The sequence below is a fragment of the Felis catus genome, chromosome B4, assembly GCF_018350175.1.
Source record: "Felis catus isolate Fca126 chromosome B4, F.catus_Fca126_mat1.0, whole genome shotgun sequence".
Lineage (NCBI taxonomy): Eukaryota > Metazoa > Chordata > Mammalia > Carnivora > Felidae > Felis > Felis catus.
The window spans coordinates 54,898,860-54,916,979 of NC_058374.1; the positions used below are offsets into that span (position 1 = coordinate 54,898,860).

General features: G+C 40.9%; 2 protein-coding genes across 2 annotated transcripts in view; both read right to left on the reverse strand.

Annotated features, from left to right (window-relative positions):
• The window catches only part of LOC101094682 (cationic amino acid transporter 3-like), a 189,616-nt gene that overhangs the window by 130,332 nt on the left and 41,164 nt on the right, over window positions 1-18,120 (reverse strand). The gene's annotated exons all lie outside the window — the stretch shown is intronic.
• Window positions 15,709-18,120, reverse strand: part of LOC101094430 (cationic amino acid transporter 3-like) — a 43,585-nt gene continuing 41,173 nt past the window's right edge. Inside the window, 1 exon segment of the mRNA XM_045061501.1 lies at window positions 15,709-17,845. Within this exon segment, the coding sequence (XP_044917436.1) occupies window positions 15,833-17,662 (1,830 nt within the window). The 5' untranslated portion in view covers window positions 17,663-17,845 and the 3' untranslated portion in view covers window positions 15,709-15,832.

The following is an 18,120-nucleotide window of genomic DNA, read 5'->3' on the forward strand; positions in this document are numbered from 1 at the left end:
TTGAAAGTAGGGGATGGAGAAGCATCTACCATGCTAATTGTCAACAAAAGAAAGCTGGAGTAGCCATACTTACATCAGACCATCTAGACTTTAAAATAAAGACTGTAACAATCTAGACTTTAATATAAAGACTGTAACAAGGCATGAAGAAGGGAAGTATATCATAATTAAGGACTCTATCCATCAGAGGACCTAATAGCTGTAAACATTTACACCCAAATGTGAGGGCACACAAATATATAAATCAATTATTCACACACATAAAGAAACTCATTGATAATAATACCATAATAGTAGGGGACTTCAACACCCCACTCACAGCAATGGACAGATCATATAATCAGAAAATCAACAAGGAAACAATGGCTGTGAATGATACACTGGACCAGATGAACTTAACAGATATACTCAGAAGATTCCATCCTAAAGCAGCAGAATATACATTCTTCTCCAGTGTACATGGAATGTTCTCCAGAATAGATCACATACTGGGATACAAATCAGCCCTCAGCAACTACAAAAAGATTGAAATCATACCATGCATATTTTCAGACAACAATGCTATGAAACTCAAAATCAACCACAAGAAAAAATTTGGAAATGTAACAAATATTGGAGACTAAAGAACATCCTACTAAAGAATGAATGGGTTAACGAAGAGGTTAAAGACAAAATTAAAAAGTACATGGAAGCCAATGAAAATGAAAAAACACCACAGCCCAAAACCTCTGGGCGACAGCAAAGGCAGTCATAAGAGGGAATTATATAGCAATCCAGGCCTTCCTAAAGAAGGAAGAAAGGTCTCAGATATACAACCCGAACTTACACCTTAAAGAGCTGGAAAAAGAACAGCAAATAAAACCAAAACCAGAAGACAGGAATAATAAAAATTAGAGCAGAAATTAATTCTATCAAAAGAAAAAAAACTAACAACAACAACAACAACAACAACAACAACAAACCAGTAGAACAGATCAGTGAAAGCAGAAGATGTTTCTTTTGAAAGAATTAACAAAATTTATAAACCACTAGCCATTTTGATCAAAAGAAAAAGGAAAGGATCCATAAATAAAATCAAGAATGAAAGAGGAGAGATCACAACCAACAGAGAAGAAATACAAATAATAAGAGAATATTATGAGCAATTACACACCAATAAAATGGGCAATCTGGAATAAATGGACAAATTCTTAGAAATATATACACTACCAAAACTGAAACAGGAAGAAATTGAACATTTGAACAGACCGATAACCAGTAAAGAAATTGAATTAGTAATCAAAAATCTCCCAAAAAAACAAGAGTCCAGGGCCAGATGGCTTTCCAGGGGAATTCTACCAAACACTTAAGGAAGTGTTAACACCTATTCTCTTGAAGCTGTTCCAAAACAATAGAAATGGGAGGAAAATTTCCAAACTTTCTATGAAGCCAGGATGACCTTGATTCCAAAAGCAGAGACCTCACTAAAAAAGGAAAACTATAGGCCAATTTCCCTGGTCAACATGGATGCAAAAATCCTCAACAAGACATTAGCCAATAGGATACAAGAATACATTAAAAGAATTATTCACCATGACAAAATGGGATTTATACCTGCGATGCAGGGCTGGTTCAATATCCGCAAAACAATTACCATGATTCATCACATCAATAAAAGAATGGACAAGAACCATATGATCCTCTCAATAGATGCAGAGAAAGGATTTGATAAAATACAGCATCCTTTCTTGATAAAAACCCTCAAGAAAGTAGGGATAGAAGGAGCATACCTCGAGATCATAAAAGCCATATATGAAAGACCCAATGCTAATATCATCCTCATTGGGGAAAAACTGAGAGCTTTACCCCTAAGGTCAGGAATAAGACAGGGATGTCCACTCTCACCACTGTTATTCAACATAGTATTGGAAGTCTTCGCTTCTGCAATCAGACAACCCAAAGAAATAAATGGCATCCAAATCAGCCAGGAGGAGGTAAAACTTTCACTCTTCACAGATGACATGATACCTTATATGGAAAACCCAAAATATGCCACCAGAAAACTGCTATAACTGATGTATGAATTCAGCAAAGTTGCAGAATATAAAATCAATGCACAGAAATCTGTTGCATTCCTATACACCAACAATGAAGCGACAGAAAGAGAAATCAAGGAATCTATCCCACTTACAATTGAACCAAAAATCATAAAATAGCTGGGAATACGCGTCAGGCTCTGGGCTGATGGCTCAGAGCCTGGAGCCTGTTTCCGATTCTGTGTCTCCCTCTCTCTCTGCCCCTCCCCCGTTCATGCTTTGTCTCTCTCTGTCCCACAAATAAATAAACGTTGAAAAAGAAATTAAAAAAAAATAAATAAAAATAGCTGGGAATAAATCTAACCAAAGAGGTGAAAAATCTATACACTGAATTCTATAACCTTATGAAACAAATTGAAGAAGACACACAAAAAAAATGGAAAAAGGTTCCATGCTCATGGATAGGAAGAACAAATATTGTTAAAATGTCAATACTACCCAAAGCAATCTACATATTCAATGGAATCCCTATCAAAATAATACCAGCATTCTTCACAGAGCTATAGAAAACAATCCTAAAATTTGTATGGAACCAGAAAAGACCCCAAATAGCCAAAGCAATCTTGAAAAAGAAAAGCAAAGCAGGATGCATCACAATCCCAAACATCAAGCTATACTACAAAGCTATAATCATGAAGACAGTATGGTACTGGCACAAAAACAAACACTCAGATCAATGGAACATAAAAGAGAACCCAGAAATGGACCCACAAACATATGGTCAGCTAATCTTTGACAAAGCAGGAAAGAATATCCATTGGAATAAAGACAGTCTCTTCAGCAAGTGGTCCTGGGAAAACTGGACAGCGACATGCAGAAGAATGATCCTTGACCACTTTCTTACACTATACACAAAAACAAATTCAAAATGGATTAAAAACCTAAATGTAAGACAGGAAGCCATCAAAATCCTCAAGGAGAAAGCAGGCAAAAACCTCTTTGATCTTGACCACAGCAAGTTCTTACTCAACATGTCTCCAGAGGCAAGGGAAACAAAAGGAAAAATGAACTACTGGGATCTCCTCAAAATAAAAATCTTCTGCACACACAGTGAAGGAAACAATCAGCAAAACTAAATGGTAACCAATAGAATGGGAGAAGATATTTCCAAACGACATATCAGATAAAGGGTTAGTATCTAAAATCTGTAAAAACTTATCAAACTCAGCACCCAAAAACAAACCAGTAAAGAAATTGGCAAAAGGCATGAATGGACACTTCTCCAAAGAAGACATCCAGATGACCAACCGACACATGAAAAAAAAAAATGCTCAACATCACTCATCATCAGGGAAATACAAATCATAACCACAATGAGATACCACCTTACACCTGTCAGAATGGCTAACATTAACAACTCAGGCAACAACAAATAAAATGCCAATAAAATGAGCAATGAGAAAGGATGCAGAGAAAGAGGAACTCTTTTGCACTGCTGGTGGGAATGCAAGCTGATGCAGCACTCTGGAAAACAGTGTGGAGTTTCCTCAAAAAATTAAAAATAGTAATACCCTGAATGCTGGGAAGATGGCAGCGTAGGAGGACGCTGGGCTCGCTGTGTGTCCTGCTGATCACTTAGATTCCACCTACACCTGCCTAAATAACCCAGAAAACCGCCAGAGGATTAGCAGAACGGAGTCTCCAGAGTCAAGCCAGACAAGAGGCCCATGGAAGAGGGTAGGAAGGGCGGCGAGGCGGTGCACGCTCCACGGACTGGCGGGAGGGAGCCGGGGTGGAGGGGCGGCTCGCCGGCCAAGCAGAGCCCCGGAGTCTGGCTGGCAAAAGCGGAGGGGCCTGACAGACTGTGTTCCGACAGCAAGCGCGACTTAGCGTCTGGGAGGTCATAAGTTAACAGCTCTGCTCGGAAAGCGGAAGGCTGGAGGACAAAGGGAGGGAGAGCTTCTGAGCCCACAGAGGACAGAGCTCAGCTTGGCAGGGAACAAAGGCGCTCGCCAGCGCCATCTCCCTTGCCCATCCCCCAGCCAAAATCCCAAAGGGAACCAGTTCCTGCCAGGGAACTTGCTCGCTCCGTGCAAACACCCAACTCTGTGCTTCTGTGGAGCCAAACCTCCAGCAGGGTATCTGACTCCCTCCCGCTGCCACAGGGCCCCTCCTGAAGTGGATCACCTAAGGAGAAGTGAGCTAAGCCTGCCCCTCCTGCCCCCGTGAACCTTGCCTACCCACCCCAGCTAATACTCCAGATCCCCAGCACCACAAGCCTGGCAGTGTGCAAGTAGCCCAGACGGCCACGCCACCCCACAGTGAATCCCGCCCATAGGAGAGGGGAAGAGAAGGCACACACCAGTCTGACTGTGGCCCCAGCAGTGGGCTGGAGGCAGACATCAGGTCTGACTGCGGCCCTGCCCACCAACTCCAGTTATACACCACAGCACAGGGAAGTGCCCTGCAGGTCCTCACCACTCCAGGGACTATCCAAAATGACCAAACGGAAGAATTCCTCTCAGAAGAATCTCCAGGAAATAACAACAGCCAATGAACCGATCAAAAAGGATTTAAATAATATAACAGAAAGTGAATTTAGAATAATAGTCATAAAATTAATCTCTGGGCTTGAAAACAGTATACAGGACAGCAGAGAATCTCTTGCTACAGAGATCAAGGGACTAAGGAACAGTCACAAGGAGCTGGAAAATGCTTTAAACAAAATGCAAAACAAAATGGAAACCACGACGGCTCGGATTGAAGAGGCAGAGGAGAGAATGGTGAACTAGAAGATAAAGTTATGGAAAAAGAGGAAGCTGAGAGAAAGAGAGATAAAAAAAAAATCCAGGAGTATGAGGGGAAAATTAGAGAACTAAGTGATACACTAAAAAGAAATAATATATGCATAATTGGTATCCCAGAGGAGGAAGAGAGAGGGAAAGGTGCTGAAGGGGTACTTGAAGAAATTATAGCTGAGAACTTCCCTGAACTGGGGAAGGAAAAAGGCATTGAAATCCAAGAGGCACAGAGAACTCCCTTCAGACGTAACTTGAATCGATCTTCTGCACGACATATCATAGTGAAACTGGCAAAATACAAGGATAAAGAGAAAATTCTGAAAGCAGCAAGGGGTAAACGTGCCCTCACATATAAAGGGAGACCTATAAGACTCGTGACTGATCTCTCTTTTGAAACTTGGCAGGCCAGAAAGAATTGGCACGAGATCTTCAGTGTGCTAAACAGAAAAAATATGCAGCCGAGAATCCTTTATCCAGCAAGTCTGTCATTTAGAATAGAAGGAGAGATAAAGTTCTTCCCAAACAAACAAAAACTGAAGGAATTTGTCACCACTAAACCAGCCCTACAAGAGATCCTAAGGGGGATCCTATGAGACAAAGTCCCAGACACATCACTACAAGCATAAAACATACAGACATCACAATGACTCTAAACCCATATATTTCTATAATAACACTGAATGTAAATGGATTAAATGCGCCAACCAAAAGACATAGGGCATCAGAATGGATAAAAAAAAAACAAGACCCATCTATTTGCTGTCTACAAGAGACTCATTTTAGACCTGAGGACGCCTTTAGATTGAGAGTGAGGGGATGGAGAACTATTTATCATGCGACTGGAAGCCAAAAGAAAGCTGGAGTAGCCATACTTACATCAGACAAACTAGACTTTAAATTAAAGGCTGTAACAAGAAATGAAGAAAGGCATTATATAATAATTACAGGGTCTATCCATCAGGAAGAGCTAACAATTATAAATGTCTATGCGCCAAATACCAGAGCACCCAAATATATAAAACAATTACAAACATAAGCAACCTTATTGATAAGAATGTGGTAATTGCAGGGGACTTTAACACTCCACTTACAGAAATGGATAGATCATCTAGACACATGGTCAATAAAGAAACAAGGGCCCTGAATGATACATTGGATCAGATGGACTTGACAGATATATTTAGAACTCTGCATCCCAAAACAACAGAATATACTTTCTTCTCGAGTGCACATGGAACATTCTCCAAGATAGATCATATACTGGGTCACAAAACAGCCCTTCATAAGTTCACAAGAATTGAAATTATACCATACATACTTTCAGACCACAATGGTATGAAGCTTGAAATAAACCATAGGAAAAAGTCTGGAAAACCTCCAAAAGCATGGAGGTTAAATAACACCTTACTAACGAATGAGTGGGTCAACCAGGCAATTAGAGAAGAAATTAAAAACTATATGGAAACAAACAAAAATGAAAATACAACAATCCAAACGCTTTGGGACGCAGCGAAGGCAGTCCTGAGAGGAAAATACATCGCAATCCAGGCCTATCTCAAGAAACAAGAAAAATCCCAAATACAAAATCTAACAGCATACCTAAAGGAACTAGAAGCAGAACAGCAAAGGGAGCCTAAACCCAGCAGAAGAAGAGAAATAATAAAAATCAGAGCAGAAATAAACAATATAGAATCTAAAAAAACTGTAGAGCAGATCAACGAAACCAAGAGTTGGTTTTTTGAAAAAATAAACAAAATTGACGAACCTCTAGCCAGGCTTCTTAAAAAAAAAAAGGGAGATGACCCAAATAGATAAAATCATGAATGAAAATGGGATTATTACAACCAATCCCTCAGAGATAGAAACAATTATCAGGGAATACTATGAAAAATTATATGCCAACAAATTGGACAACCTGGAAGAAATGGACAAATTCCTAAACACCCACACTCTTCCAAAACTCAATCAGGAGGAAATAGAAAGCTTGAACAGACCCATAACCAGCGAAGAAATTCAATCGGTTATCAAAAATCTCCCAACAAGTAAGAGTCCAGGACCAGATGGCTTCCCAGGGGAGTTCTACCAGACGTTTAAAGCAGAGATAATACCTATCCTTCTCAAGCTATTCCAAGAAATAGAAAGGGAAGGAAAACTTCCAGACTCATTCTATGAAGCCAGTATTACTTTGATTCCTAAACCAGACACAGACCCAGGAAAAAAAGAGAACTACGGGCCAATATCCCTGATGAATATGGATGCAAAAATTCTCAATAAGATACTTGCAAATTGAATTCAACAGCATATAAAAAGAATTATTCACCATGATCAAATGGGATTCATTCCTGGGATGCAGGGCTGGTTCAACATTCGCAAATCAATCAACGTGATACATCACATTAATAAAAAAAAAAAAAAAGACAAGAACCATATGATCCTGTCAATTGATGCAGAAAAGGCCTTTGACAAAATCCAGCACCCTTTCTTAATAAAAACCCTTGAGAAAGTCGGGATAGAAGGAACATACTTACACATCATAAAAGCCATTTAGGAAAAGCCCACAGCTAACATCATCCTCAATGGGGAAAAACAGAGCTTTCTGCCTGAGATCAGGAATACGACAGGGATGCCCACTCTCACCGCTGTTGTTTAATATAGTGTTGGAAGTTCTAGCATCAGCAATCAGACAACAAAAGGAAATCAAAGGCATCAAAATTGGCAAAGATGAAGTCAAGCTTTCGCTTTTTGCAGATGACATGATATTATACATGGAAAACCCGATAGACTCCACCAAAAGTCTGCTAGAACTGATACCTGAATTCAGCAAAGTTGCAGGATACAAAATCAATGTACAGAAATCAGTTGCATTCTTATACACTAACAATGAAGCAACAGAAAAACAAATAAAGAAACTGATCCCATTCACAATGGCACCAAGAAGCATAAAATACCTAGGAATAAATCTAACCAAAGATGCAAAAGATCTGTATGCTGAAAACTATAGAAAGTTTATAAAGGTAATTGAAGAAGATATAAAGAAATGGAAAGACATTCCCTGCTCATGGATTGGAAGAATAAATATTGTCAAAACGTCAATACTACCCAAAGCTATCTACACATTCAATGCAATCCCAATCAAAATTGCACCAGCATTCTTCGCGAAACTAGAACAAGCCATCCTAAAATTCATATGGAACCACAAAAGGCCCCGAATAACCAAAGTAATTTTGAAGAAGAAGACCAAAGCAGGAGGCATCACAATCCCAGACTTTAGCCTCTACTACAAAGCTGTCATCATCAAGACAGCATGGTATTGGCACAAAAACAGACACATAGACCAATGGAATAGAATAGAAATCCCAGAACTAGACCCACAAACGTATGGCCAACTCATCTTTGACAAAGCAGGAAAGAACATCCAATGGAAAAAAGAGAGCCTCTTTAACAAATGGTGCTGGGAGAACTGGACAGCAACATGCAGAAGGTTGAAACTAGACCACTTTCTCACACCATTCACAAAAATAAACTCAAAATGGATAAAGGACCTGAATGTGAGTCAGGAAACCATCTAACCCCTGGAGGAGAAAGCAGGAAAAGACCTCTCTGACCTCAGCCGTAGCAATCTCTTACTCGACACATCCCCAAAGGCAAGGGAATTAAAAGCAAAAGTGAATTACTGGGACCTTATGAAGACAAAAAGCTTCTGCACAGCAAAGGAAACAACCAACAAAACTTAAAGGCAACCAACGGAATGGAAAAAGATATCTGCAAATGACATATTGGACAAAGGGCTAGTATCCAAAATCTATAAAGAGCTCACCAAACTCCACACCCGAAAAACAAATAACCCAGTGAAGAAATGGGCAGAAAACATGAATAGACACTTCTCTAAAGAAGACATCCGGATGGCCAACAGGCACATGAAAAGATGTTCAACGTCGCTCCTTATCAGGGAAATACAAATCAAAACCACACTCAGATATCACCTCACGCCAGTCAGAGTGGCCAAAATGAACAAATCAGGAGACTATAGATGCTGGAGAGAATGTGGAGAAATGGGAACCCTCTTGCACTGTTGGTGGGAATGCAAATTGGTGCAGCCGCTCTGGAAAACAGTGTGGAGGTTCCTCAGAAAATTAGAAATAGACCTACCCTATGACCCAGCAATAGCACTGCTAGAAATTTACCCAAGGGATAAAGGAGTACTGATACATAGGGGCACTTGTACCCCAATGTTTATAGCAGCACTGTCAACAATAGCCAAATTATGGAAAGAGCCTAAATGACCATCAACTGATGAATGGATAAAGAAATTGTGGTTTATATACACAATGGAATACTACATGGCAATGAGAAAGAATGAAATATGGTCTTTTGTAGCAACGTGGATGGAACTGGAGAGTGTGATGCTAAGTGAAATAAGCCATACAGAGAAAGACAGATACCATATGGTTTCACTCTTATGTGGATCCTGAGAAACTTAACAGAAACCCATGGGGGAGGGGAAGGAGAAAAAAAAGAGGTTAGAGTGGGAGAGAGCCAAAGCATAGGAGACTGTTAAAAACTGAGAACAAACTGAGGGTTGATGGGGGGTGGAAGGGAGGGGAGGGTGGGTGATGGGTATTGAGGAGGGCACCTTTTGGGATGAGCACTGGGTGTTGTATGGAAACCAACTTGACAATAAATTTCATATATTGAAAAAAAAATAGTACTACCCTATGACCCAGCAATGCACTACTAGGTATTTATCCAAGGGATCCAGGTATGCTGTTTTGAAAGGACACATGCACCCCAATGTTTATAGCAGCACTATCAACAATAGCCAAAATATGGAAAGAGCCAAAATGTCCATCGATGGATGAATGGATAAAGAAGATGTGGTATATATATATACAATGGAGTATTACTCAGCAATCAAAAAGAATGAAATCTTGCCATTTGCAACTACGTGGATGGAACTGGAGGGTATTATGCTAAGTGAAATTAGTCAGTCAAAAACAAATATCATATGACTTCACTCATATGAGGACTTTAAGACACAGAACAGATGAACATAAGGGAAGGGATGCAAAAAATAATATAAAAACAGGGAGGGGGACAAAAGAGAAGAGACTCTTAAAAATGGAGAACAAACAGAGGGTTACTGGAGAGGTTCTGGGACGGGGGATGGACTAAATGGGTAGGGGTCATTAAGGAATCTACTCTGGAAATCATTGTTGCACTATACGTTAACTAATTTGGACGTAAATTTAAAAAATAAAATAAAAAAAACATGTCCATATACTAAGCACATACATAACTTTAATGAGGTGCTTTATGAATGTATGTGCCCAGCCTCATTCCTGGGTGAGGAGTCCAAGCTCCTGACTACAGGATTGGGGACAGTGATGGGGAATGAGAAAATGTCTGAGTAGAAGCTTGCATGTGTCACTAAGTGTTTCTCCAACTACACTCTACAAAACAAAAAGAAATTATTTTCTCATGACTCACTATTTGGAATTATCCACTGCCCTTCAATTACCTCTATGCCATCAAGTTTCAGTGATCTTCTACCCCTTTTGAGCCACTACCCCACAGAGAGTGTAGCTCAGGGCTTAGTTGCATATGTTTTGCTCAAACTCAGCACAAATCCTAGCTTCACGACTCACCTGCAGCAATTATTTAACCTCTCTGAGCATTAGTTTCAACTATGGTAAGATGAGCATAATAATTCTCACCTCATACAATTCTTGTATGAAATAGGTGATTATGTAAAATAATTGAGCAAAATAGAGAGCATACTACTCAGCCAAAGGTAGTTATTATTTTTGTCACCGTTTTGGGGGCATTGCAGATATAAACAAGCCATATATAAAAGAGAGATGTTCTTTTCCCTTAGGAGGTTTTAAAATTTCATCAATGAGACAAGATAAATACATAGAGAAAGGAATAACATGGAAGCCTAAAACTCTTATTTGAACTGTAACATGCAATTTATTCTCCTACCTCCAATCCGTGTTTTAAAATTTTCAGATTTCAATGATCTAATAAATTGTTTTTTTCTTCTGCCATTCATCATTCCCATGCCTCGCCACCTGATATACACCAAATATCCATCCCAGCCTCTTATTTCAGGAGTTCACTGGAGAATTCTTGAGATGAAAAAGATTTTGAGAGCTCATTTTGTACATTACCCTGTTTCTGGACAGGAGCCCATCCGAGTCATTCCAAACCCAAGTGAGACAGCCATGTGCATGGCCAGAGAGCCTGCTCCCTCCCATATCCCCTGGTCACTGTCTAATCTCAGAAATTCTTCTCCATCTTCTATCTCAATATGTTTTCCTTCCATACTGGTCCCTCTTTATACTCACTCTGATTGGGCTGAGGTACACAAACCCTCAAAGACTGAAGAAAATTCTCAAATGCCCACCTGGTAACACTGATGCATTGCCAATCATCCCAGGTCCCTGTAATTATAGGTCTCATATATTTTGTTATTAACCATTTAAAAACTTCAAAAGTTTCCTTAAAAATAATTGATTTAGTCATCTTGTGCAGTCATCTGGTCTCTCCTTAAAGTTTTTGAAAGTTTTTGAAGGATGAAAATATCCTAATTTCCAGGACAGAAAATTAAGAACTCCAACTTCAATCCCCCCAACCTCTATAACCTCCTCAATTAGTATCATCAAGTTATCACTCATTTGATTAGGAGAGTACAACCCTGAGCCTCGTCATGAATAATATGGCCTCTACAATCCCTTTCAGGCCATCATATGAAGTAGAGGAAACAGAACTGGCATCAGTCCGGACCCATGAGATGCCTGCCCCAGGAGAGCCCCTGAGGACCAGGCAGACTCCAGCGTGGGCAGAGCAGACATTTTCCTAAAGTGGGCATAGTGACAAATCCTAACACAGTGACTGGTGTGAGAGGCCTGGGGACAGGAGGGCAGTCAGGGCCCCCACCCTTCTCTCTCTAGTCGAAATTCAATTTCCAAGCCTAGGCCCCTCCTCTTGTGTTCCCAGTTCCAAAGTTTTCAAATCTTCCATAGGCTCATCTGAGGCCAGACACCTATCATCCATCATGTAAGGCTAGTGCCTCTCAAACTGGAAGGAGCATAGAGATCACTTGGAAGTCTGTTAAAAATGTAGATTCTGATTCAGTAGGTCTGGGTGGGGCCTCAGATTCTGCATTTCTAGCATGTTCCCACGTGACAGCCATGCTTCTGGTCCATGGAGCACACGTCAAAGAGCAAGGGCCTAGATGACGATACCAGTTGACACAACTCTCTCCCATGAAGAGTCTATGTGCCCACATCCTTCTGTCTATCTTCCAGATGACAATGAGAACCCATATCTCACCCTTTCCTGATTCAGGAATCTTGCTCCAGGGCACAATACACAGTACAAACCTGTTCCATAATTTCCCTTAAAATGTGAAGCAACACATCCCTCACAAAAGTCCCATTCTTTCATGACTCTTAAAGGTCCATGTAGCCTGGAATTGCTGCCCCATTTCTTTTCCAATTCTTTTATCCATCTTATATTTCCCAAATTTCTCCACAGGCGTCCACCTCCAGTGTCTCTTGATCAATACATCTTTCTCAGTTTCTACTCACACCTTCCCTTACAAAGTAATGATGCCTTCATACCTATCCAGTTCCCAATTCCTCTTATTTCAGTCTGTGCTTCTCCCCACTTGGGGGAAAACTTCTCTCTCCCCAAAGAATCTTAGATTATCTCACAAAATTATATACCAGTCTCTCAACAAAGCATCTAAAGGAGCTGGTATCCAGTGTCCTCTTCAGTGATTCCCTGAAGTCAGGTAGAGCAATTGGGTCTTCTATCAATTTCACTATTTCCAGCCCCTCCACACATGCCACAGAAACAGATGGAGCAGGACCAGGAGAGGTCATGTCAGGCATTCTCCTGTCCAGGGCTGTATTTTCCCTGTTTCTCTTTGAAGGAACAACACTGTTCTTACTCTTGGGTCTAGAGGAAAGGGAGAACTTACTCCTTGCCCTGAACAAGACTCCAATATGATGGAACAGACAGGACAGTCACCATAACTCAGGCAGAGCCACACAAAGGAAAAACTAGAAGTGCCTGGGTACAGTTCTAGATGCTGGGTATAGCTCCACATAGAGTTATAGATATAGTTCTGGACAGAAAGAAAAGCTAGTTGTCAAGGAAGTCCCCAAAAGATAGTATTAAAAGAGTAGCACAGTGGTAGACTGAAAGGAAAGAGAATTTTCAGTACCAAAGAAATGCGTAAGGCTCAATTCAATTCAACATGAATTTATTATATACTCATTATGCTCCTGGCCCCAGCTGGATGCTCAGGAGGAGTGAACAAGATACACTCATAACCTATGATCTTCAATCAGGGAATAAAATAAATAAAGACACACAGAGACATGTGGAATATATATATTTACTTTCAGCCATAATGAGGTATAACTGACCTATACAACTGTAAGATATTTAAAGTGTACATTGTGGTGATTTGATCTACATATGCACTGTGAAATCATTCACTATGATTTCCCCACTGTGAAAAGATTAATGATGGTATTTTAATCTAAATGTTTCAAAAATGAAGGTAGATGTTAAAAGGGCACTTTGTTTGCTTCCCTTCGTTTTTACATGTGGAGGGACTTCAGCTGGAGCCTTGGTTTTCAAAGTGTGGTCCCTGGACCAGCAGCATCAGTATCACCTGGAAACTGTTAGAAGTACAAGTTCTGCCCCCCCCCCCCGCCCCAGATGTACTGTATTCCAAACACTGGGAGCAGGTTTTCACAAGCCCTCCAAGTGAGCTGCAGGAGCTGGAGTTTGAGCCATCACTAGCAGATTACTATTCCTGGCCTCTCTCCACACCCTCTTTCACTGAGAATTTGATTAGTGAGTTGAAGACACAACTGTGAGTATGCCCAGCTCATCCCCTTCCATTCTTGTGTTGATTTTCTTTATTAATCCAGAACCAACTTGTCCACAGGACACTTGCATGCCAACTTGCTCATACAACAGAAAATCTAATAAAAGCAGACTGTCTCTTGTGGTGGAAGCAGGGTGTGTCCAGCACTTCTTGTGATGAGGAGTAAGTCTGTCTAATTTAATGATGTGGGCTTGGCAAACCAGTTAGCTTGTGGCTGATTATTTAATCATATGTCTCTATATCTTGATTATCACTTGGTTCTAAACAGAGGAGGGTAAAATGGGGTATTATTTATTGGAGCTCTACAGCACCAACAATGGGCTGTAGTGAAAAGTGGGTGGGATTCACATTCAGACCCCACACAGTAGAGAGATCTAGTGGAGAAAGTAAAGGAAAGAAGAATCAGAAGTCCTAGAATTTTTAAGTAAATGAAACTTTAGAAATGATAAGTCCTGACCTTTCATGTTACAGATAAATAAGCAGAGCATTGATGGAACTGAGCGGTTTGTTCAAGGTCACATTGATAGTTCATGGTGGAACAACACCAGAACCCAAGACACTTGGGTCTCAGCTGTGCACTTTCAGAGCAGGTGGAATAAAGCAGACAACAGTACCGAAATTTAAAGTCCAAGAATGGAGATATTTCCAAGTAGAAGAACCAACTCCAGGAATATTCAGCATGGGTAGTGGGTTCAAAGCCAAAGTGCTTTGTGCTCAGAGGAAAGCCCTGGCTCCAATCCACCTGTGCACATTCTGTTGTCCCCTCTCACAGCCAAGGCTCAGGCTACACTGCATGCTCAGTGTGCTCTGACACTGCTTCATTTCTTGTGCTTTTCCTGTTGTTCTCTGTGCCTAAGTTCCTCCCTCTTGCCCACATGTGACAAAATCCTATCCATCCTTGTAGAGAGCCCACTCAAAGGCCATTCCTCTACAAAGTCTTCTTTCATTTTACTAGTCACTGTGCCAGCCACAAATGATCATCCTGCACTCTGAATGCCCAAGACACATTATTTGCATTTCCCTATGACAACACTTTCTACTTTGTGTTACAGCTATACTTTACCCCTTGGATTAGAAGATATGCTCCATAATGGCTTGGGCCATATTTCATCTTTTTCCCCCCACATATCTTGGATTTTATAAATAATGCTCCAATAAACATAGGGATGCATCTATCTTTTTTAATTCATGTAACTAAATTTTTTTGCCCTGAAAAGGACACCATCAACAAAACAAAAAGGCTACCTACTGAACAGGAGAAGATATTTGTAAATGATACATCAAATAAGGGGTTAATATCCAAAACACATAAATAACTTATACAAGTCAACACCAGAAAACCAAGTAATCCAATTAAAAATATGGTCAGACTATCTAAATATACATTTTTCCAAAGAGACATACAGATGGTCAATAGACACAGGAAAGATATTTACTCCTAGTAATCATCAGGAAAATGTATATTAATACTACAATAAGATATCACTTCGTACCTGTCAGAATGACTAAAATCAAAAAGACAAGAAAAACAAATGTTGGCCAGGATCAGGAGAGAAAGGAATCCTCATGTACTATTGGTAGGAATGTAAATTGGTTCAGCCACTATGGAAAGCAGTATGCAGGTTCCTCAAAAAATGAAAAATAGAAATACTCTGTAATCCAGTAATTCTGCTACTGCATATTTTTTAAGTAAACTCTACACCCAATATGGGGCTCTAACTCATCACCCCTTAGTTCAAGAGTCACATGCTTTACTGACTGAGCCAGCCAGGCACCCCACCACTACTGGATATTTTATCAAAGAAAAGAAAAACATTTTTTATAGTTTTTTAAATAATATTTTTATATTTTTAATGTTTATTTTTGAGAGACAGAGAGAGTTAGAGTGTGAGTGGGGAGGGGGAGAGAGAGAGGGAGACACAAAATCAGAACAGGCTCCAGGCTCTGAGCTGTTAGCATAGAGCCCAACATGGGGCTTGAAGCCACAAACCATGAGATCATGACCTGAGCTTTGAAGTCAAATGCTTAACTGACTGAGCCACCCCGGTGCCCCATTTTTAATAATATATTTTTAAAACCCAGTGAGCAGCTACAGGCACAATGGAAAATTAGATAAGTAAAAAATAATAATAGTAAAAATAATAGATACTGGAACTACTGAGTTCAAGGTCTACAGTTTTGGACCTAGTTTAAGTTCAGTTAGAGACCAGACTGTACTGGATCCCATAGCTGAAGTAGATAGCAAACCCAATCAGCATCCAGACACCAAATTGGGCCCAGGTGGCAGCTGACATCTGCATCATAAGGCAAACATTCACAAAGACGCTCAGTAGTGGGAGGAAAGGCAGAGCAGGGACCTTAAAGTGAAGGGGACTAGAGCTCTGTGGCTGTCTCCAGATGACCCCAGTGATCCCAGTGATGAGCACCAGGAGAAGCACAGCCACTGAAATCCACACTGGGTCTCCAGAAAGCAGAACTGGCCACTGGGCCAGCACCAGGCAAAGGAGAATTAGCAGCAGAGCAAGCAGTGAGGAACAAACATAGACAACCCGGCCAGAGAGTGGAGTGGGGGTGGGGCTGCCTGGAAAAAGTAGTCCCTGTAGAGTCAGCCTCTCTACTATATGTCCATTCTCCTCCAGCACCTCTGATTCATTTCCCCCATTCCTCCTCTCAGGCTGATACCTGATGATGAGAACACAAATAGCAACCATGGAGTAAGACATCAGGGACCCAATAAGCATGAGGTCCACAAGATCAGTGAGTCCAAAGAAGAAGAACATGATTATTGCAATAATGTAAAAAATTACAATAATCCCATGCTGGAGGATACTCCAGGTAAGGATCCTGGCACAGACAGGGAACAGGAGGCCATCTACTGCCATATCATGTAACAGTTGATATGTGAGTAAAATAAGGTCAATCCTATTTCTAAAAAAAAAAAACAAAAATACAAACACTACCACATAGTAGGCAGGGGCCCAGCCTATAAGGAGAAATGCCTCAGGCAAGATGCTCCCAGGTTTAAGCTTGTAGTAAGGCACCATAAGTGTAAGTGCTAAAGAGACACCAAAATACAGCACAAAGCAGATGAACAGTGAAATCACAATGCCCCTGGGGATGGAACGTTGGGGGTTTTGGGCTTCTCCAAGTCTAGTAACAATTTCCTCAAAACCTGTAAATACATAGAAACACGTAGCTGTTCCACGGAGAATCCCCTCAAAGCCAAAAGACACAAACCCCCCAGAGCCCAGAGGGCCCAAGCTGGAGGTGTCATTGAGTCCAGCCATTGCATAGTCCTCTTCTGTGAGCTTCCAGTTGTACAGGTGCCCTTTAATGAAGCCAGAGATGATGACAAAGCTTAGAACCAAAATTTTCACCAATGTGAACATTTTGATAACTGAGGAAATGCAAATATACCACAACTCTGTGAGATACCACAGAAGAAACATAACAATGAAGTCTAGATTGTCTTCTAGGAGGTGGGAAACATGTGGTAAGATAATTTCATGCAGGGTCACACGCAGGTGCTCAAAAGCTAAGAAGAATATGTGGAAAAAAATGACTGCATTAGCACCAATGGAGAGGAGGAGGTTCCAGCCAGTGATGAAAGCCCAGAGCTCACCTATAATGACATGACTGTAGATATATGCCAAGCCAGAATGGGGAACCCGGGCACTAATCTCTGCATAGTACAGCCCAATCAACATAGAAAATAGGCCGGCCACCAAAACACAAATCACAAAAGATGGCCCTGCTTGATTTCTGACCACCTCACAAGCCAGGACAAACACACCTACACCCAGTGTGCCGCCCACACCCAGGGCCACTAAATCCAGAGTGTTCAGGCTTCTCCGTGGGTCATTCTCAGCCACCGTTTCCTTCGGCGCAGGTCCGCGTACCAGTTTTTGACCAAATCTATGGAGTGCCTGACACAGCATCCTAGCTGGAACTGAAGAGGATTCCAGGATCAGAGAGCTGTAGCAAGCCCAGGGAGCAGAGTCTGGGATCAGGTTTGGTGAGTCTGAGTTAAGCCAAGGTGAGTTGGGGCTGCCGAGGTCCGTTACTCAGGCTTCAAAGCTGCTGCTTTGTATTTTCTGGTATGTGATAGCTCTTCACAATGCCTAAATAAACAATAAATATTTACTGAACAACAGTCTTCAACCAGCTAACCAAAGCCCAGAAGTCCCATGTCACCTGGTTGCAGCTCGAGTATCAGATATTGAAACCAAAAGATTACTAAAAAAACTCAACCCTGCTTTCCCCTGAGATAAGTGTCAAATATCACCCAACATTCTCCTTTTTACACATTACATGACAAAATCTCATGTGGGTTCATCTAACTCATGTAGCTTCATGTACTAATTAAGCTGTAGGACACAATAGGGCATGAATTTAT